Consider the following 6000-nt stretch of genomic DNA (forward strand, 5'->3'; position numbering starts at 1 on the left):
CGATAGGCATTCGAGGATCTTAAATGGTCTACTTCAGGCAAGCAACACGGAGGCGGGCTGAGAGTGGATCCATACAAACGACCGTTGGCAGGCTACAGAAACACATTCGGTGCGGACCAATTCATTCTGGCCCAGCTGGTCACGAAGACGCCGAGCATACTATGACTTGGAAGTAGCTGATTGCCTTTTACCGTGCTCTGCTAACACGGCACCCGACCCATCCTCATTATTCACAGGTATTTCAATCATCGAACCTTGGAAATTGTTTCCGAATGGGCTTTATCCGATCCACTGGGTAGGAATATAAAGATTCCTGGGGAATATACCCAGTAAATAGCATGGAAAATTAGTTTATGAAAACATCGTTGTAATGGAATGCAATCAGAGCCAAAAAGTATCTCCAAATACAACTCAGAAAGTTTGATACCAAACGCCTCCCTCCCCTCTGATCAATCGCCTTTCCCATGCGGGGCCTCACTTGGACGTAAGGCAGCTACGGTGATCATAAACTGCTGCGCCAGCTCTCGTGAAGTCATAGTGATGATTATCATGCTTATATATCTATCTAGGCATTTCGCCCAGCAAGTTTGATTTACAGAGCGTAGCCCGCTGAGATATGGTGATACGTATTCTGTATTCTGGCTTAGGTATGTATGTGATTCGAACCAGCCTGGGATGTAGCAGAAGTGAAACTGTCCATTCACCCTGCATACAAGTTCTAGCCACTAGAGATCCTTCCTGCAAATTGGACAAGTGCCAGAACTTTTCTTCAGCCAGTTGAAAATACAATCCTCATAGAACATATGTTTGCAACACGAAATTTCCACGGCCTTACTCCTATGAACAGAGATCCGATCCAGACAGATGGAGCAACTTCTCTTCGTGAGCAAGGACAGATCTTCTTCGTGAACTGCACCAAAGCTTGGCGTTGGATCAGCAAAAATATCGCCAAATTCTCGTAAAAAGCTGTGAACTTCCGTGGACAACGACCTTCGAAGTTGGTGCAACCTTTGACGGAGTTCCTTATTTTCGGGATCAAGCTTGAGCGCAACCGAGATGGAAATACATGAAATTTCCGGGCTACCCCAAATCTCTTGGGCTGTCGCATAGCGAGACAGAAAAATGACCCTTTTCTCTTTCGCAAGTAGATCTGAAGAACACCAATCACGGGCTAGATTAAGTGATCTTTTGTAGGCATCCCCCAGAGTCTCTTTGATTTCCATCATACGATCCTGTCTTATATAGATATCAAGTCGACTGCTGACGAGGTCAAACATTAGACTCATCCAGTCGACGGTTGCCTTTTTGTTGCGGTGTTGTGTCCAATGTATCATGACTGATGAGGCAGAATCATAGTAGCCTAGGGCTTTGGTTGGGTCCGTGTTGACGTATGTGTCCCCAATGGCTCGGAGTTCCGAGGGTAGTTGCATGAGAAGTGTGTGAGCTGGCATGTGGTAAGAGCTATGATGCTCTTTCTGTTCGAAAACAACGGTGGATTGCGGCGAGATTCTTCCCGTCAGTCCTTGCACGAAGCTCGCTGCGGCATTCTTCGTCACCTCCGTTGGATCGCAGCATTGAATTCTGAACTTGAACACGCGGGGAGAGGAGCGGAAAGAGAGCCAGGAGCATACCCCGAGCGCAATATTCTCCGAGTCTTTAGACTTGCAATTAAAGAGCAGGTACCGAATATTCCGATCTGAGGAAGAATCCACAGAGCAATGTACCATGAAGTCGGGCTGTGTCATTGCAGGACGACTATAGGATAGCTCGTCTCTAAAACCATCGCTTATCGGCAGAACTCCATAAATTAAAATTGACATGGCGATGATGGAACACAGATGAAGGATTGTGCCGCGATGGAACTATATCTGCGGGCATGTTTGTTTTTAAGTCGTTATCCAGCCGGGAGAGCCTTCCCGACTGATGGGTGTTTCGTATGGCATTTGATTCTGCCGCTCACCATAATCTACAGCTAGGTAGAATCTCTCCCCCGCAGCAATCTCACACCTCATCCCTCTCCTATATGGTGCAGCTGCGCCTAGCGTAGCTGCCTTCCATCAATAGGGGTTATTGCGGGATCCTTATCAATAGTTTATGGAAGGTCCGTGAAAATAGAATCATTTTGCCCTTGAGATGTGACGTGATAGGAAAACGGTGTCTCTACAAAAAGGATATACGTAACACGGTTAGTTCTAAATTACTCACCTACCGAACTGTGTGCTTAACGGAAAATCGATATAAAAGAACAGAGTAATTACAAAGCTCTCAAAGATCTGTGTTTTCTTTGTGTACTGATACGTTATGTTGACACAAGGCTCGTGCAGAAGACATTAATAAAGAATGTCGGTACTTTTCGATTAACAAATAATCGCAAAGACGTCCTAAACCAGGACTAGATGATTCAGGACAGATATAACTTACGTCACGTAGATAAGATATTTCAGAATTAGCCCTGACACCAACAATGAAGGCTCAAATTAGATTAACCTATGCGGGAGAATGATTGTTGTTTTTACGTTGTGAATTCTCATAAAAAGCTTCCTCGTGAAGTTATTCTTGGCGATCACCGCCGGATCCTTTACTAGCAGTTTTATCTTACCAAGAGTTACACTTTAAGGAATGGAAGTCACTTGATGTAAGATCCATAGACGTCTACTCTACTACGAGAATCTCTACTAGCTATCGTGAGTTTAGGTGTCGGCTAAGCAGAAATCTTAGTTTTATTAAACAAAAGAAGCCTGGCAAAAGGGAAAAAAGAGAATTTGACTGGCCGCCAAGCTTCCATTTCAATTGCGCCAAAGAAAATCGAAATTCAGATCACATTGAATCGCTGGTCGCAATTCCGCCCGCATGAAAAAGGCTCTATAGGCAATGTCATGTCTCTTAAAATTCAAAAACTGAAAGGTGCCAATACCCAGAAGCTCGCAGTATTGATGACCCTTTCTTTGGCTAGTTCTGGAATGAAAAAGTGGGCAATGGTTGTGATCTTGGACTTATTGACTAGGAGATGCAATGACGGCTTTCAAAGCACTAATGAAAATGTAACAATATTCGGCTCTCGACTTAGGGAGCAGCGTATCATGAGTGAGGCTGGAAGAAAATATGTGCCACTGGAATAAAGATCGTAGCTCACAACATCATCATGAGGAAATTCAATCGCATAATTTCAATAGAAGGTTCTCTTTTCAGACCCGAATCGGGACTCAACGACCGTTTGCAATTGCCAATTTGAACTCCCAATTTCTATGGCAAATTCAAAACTGAAAATCTGTAAACGTAATCGCCAATGCTAGACGCTAGACGCCAGTAATAGACTCCTCAGTCTATTAAGCCATCTATACTCAGTAAATCCGTAGTATCGATTTCACGATTAATATTAGTGTATTTAAAGGCCTCCTTTGACCAGAGAATGGATCCATTCCATGCGAAATTGCAACAGGATAGCAGCACCATGACTTCTCCTCGCGAACTTCTATCCGAAGACCTTGAGTATTGTAAAGTTGCTCAATCACTGAAAGATATACTTCAGAACGGTGATCGCCTCCGCAGTACAACGTCTATTGGAAAAGTGCTAGACAGGCTCAAGTCCTCGTCAGATGCAACTCAATTTCAGGATACGCTCAATCAAGCTTTGCAGTACGCCGTGCTGAAGTTTCCCAATGAGCTTGGTACAATCAAGTATCTGATCAAACTCGGCGCGAACCCAGGGCATTCCTTTTGCGATGTCATTAAGTTCAAACGAGCTACCTGGAGATATTTTCGTCCCAACTCTGAAGATTACGAAGAGACCCATCACTGGGACAAAGGGCCCGCCGATGAAAGTGACTCTGATGATGAACACAACTCTAACGATGGGAGCAGCTCAACTAATAAAAGAAAGAAAATTTATGAAAGGAATAAGAAAGACTGTTACACTCTCTATGAAAAATATGACAGACAGCAAGGAAAAGTTCCCTATATGAGCGAAAACACGACAGCTATCGACATTGCCGCCTTTGTGGGTGATGTGGAATACACGAAAGAACTTCAAAAGGCTGCCTTGGAGCGAGAGCAAGAAGATTCCAAGGAAACTAGAAGCAATCCCTTAGTAATCGCGGCCTGGCTAGGAAATATTGAAGTCGTAAAAGTGCTTCTACAGCAAGAAGAGGAAGAAAAGCAAATCACCTATTACAGCATGGACATGACGCCTGTCTATGCGGCTGCAACACGAGGTCATCACGAGATACTGAAAATTTTGCTCGCGGGGAAAGAACAGAAGCGACACTGGAAAATCTTTGTAACACCTTATACTAATCCATCGGGTCCCGCTCTTTGTGCTGCTTCTCGACATGGCCACAAGGACGTTGCCGAGCTTCTTCTTCAGAACGGTGCTTGTATTAATCCAGACTGTGATCCAACGGAAACTCCTTTGTCATATGCCATGATGAATGAGCAACTTGCGATGATGGACTTTTTGCTCGATAACGGGGCTATATGGAATCCTGACCTATTGGTGTCAGATGAGTCTGATCTCAGCGACACAGCGTTGAATCATATCATAGACCGCCTAAAGAAGAAACCCACAGCGGAATCCCTATACGCCGCCTTTTGTGTTACGTGTGCTACCTCGAATGCGAATGCTACATCTGCAGTCCAGATAATGCTGGAGGATCAAGACGTCATATCGGGTTTACGAAGCGTAAACTTACAAGGCCCAGACTCTGGATGTTCTATGAAAGTAGGGCCTCTCAATATAGCTCTAAAACACAGCAATAAAGAGCTTACTGAGGTGCTGCTAGACGCAAAGATTCCGGCCATTTGTCGAAGCGGTATTCTTCAGACCTTGCTCGAGTCAGAAGTGATGACCGAGGGTGGCGCGGACCAGGAAGCCTGGCAGAGAGGTATTTTGGAATTGACTCTAAGACATCAGGTTGTATATGGGTTGGAAAGTGAGATTCGCCAGAATGGAGACAAAATCATCGATTATGGAATCAGGCTTGAGCGGTATTACTTTATTTACAGAATATGCAAAGATTTTATGGGTCTTTTGTCTGACTCCGCTCTCACAGCTGTCCAAAAATCGCTACTATTTGATGTGGAATCAGTGAAAAAAGACCATTTGGACGCTGCTGACAATTTCAGCTGGTTTAGCTCACTGTGGCTCGATATCGGGAAAATCGTCGATCATCGTGAACAGAGCCGAGGTGACTGTTGGAGTACCCGCCCTAGCTTTGTAATCAGCAAAGACCAGCTCGGCGGATGTTTAATGAATTTTCTTATGATTATTGCTATTCAATTTATCATCGCTTGTGTTTGGCCCTGGGTTTTCTGAGGCCTAAGGCCCGACTTGCTTTTCCAGAGCTAGAGTTTACGCTTCACTGCTCCCTAGAATGAGCTACTAGCTAAGCAGGCTCCTTGCTTTTAAAAATCTCGCACATTGCAAGTAATCTTTCTATTTACTGTCGACGAGTCCTGCAAACACATTTGAATAATGTTGGTCATGATGATATTGTAACGGGCCAGAGCCCGGCCATAAACCATGTGCCATGGCCTTAAGGGATTGTGTGGGCGAACGGAGGATAGACACCGCCTTCGGCAGAAAGAACCCGGTGTTCTTCGGCAGAAGAACACCATGTGGACTCTTCCCTCTTCAAGATTGTTGTAAACAGCATGTTGGCCTAGTGCAATTGAATCAATTCCGCTACAGCCCTTCACAGATATTTCCAAAAAATATACTCCTCCATTCATGTATCTATGCCGGGAACATATAACAAGCTTGGATATGATACCTTGGAACGGCTTCCTAATTCGCGTGATGTCAATCTAACCGAGAATCTCCGGGCGCTCCTAAAAAATACATTGCATTCACAACACCATGAGCTATAACACCCCTTGAACAACGAGACGGCGCTCGATATACAATCGGAGACTCCCCAGAAAATCCGAAAAGGCCTAGATATTGATTCAATGGAGCACTTTTCTATACTACACGAAATAGGGTGTTTAGGTTGTTGAATACGA

The 6000-nt window shown here is 44.5% G+C and overlaps 1 protein-coding gene across 1 annotated transcript; it reads left to right on the forward strand.

Moving 5' to 3' along the window:
* Positions 1 to 3409: 3409 nt before the first annotated feature.
* N7539_008622 (ankyrin repeat domain-containing protein) lies at positions 3410 to 5216 on the forward strand (the record flags this gene model as incomplete). The annotated part of the gene is made up of 2 exons (XM_056938217.1): positions 3410 to 4880; positions 5122 to 5216. The coding sequence occupies 2 exons, from the start codon at positions 3410 to 3412 to the stop codon at positions 5214 to 5216; spliced, it is 1566 nt and encodes a 521-aa protein (XP_056786599.1).
* Positions 5217 to 6000: the final 784 nt, after the last annotated feature.

Source organism: Penicillium diatomitis (genome assembly GCF_028827545.1).
Source record: "Penicillium diatomitis strain IBT 30728 chromosome Unknown utg000013l_segment0_segment0, whole genome shotgun sequence".
NCBI lineage: Eukaryota > Fungi > Ascomycota > Eurotiomycetes > Eurotiales > Aspergillaceae > Penicillium > Penicillium diatomitis.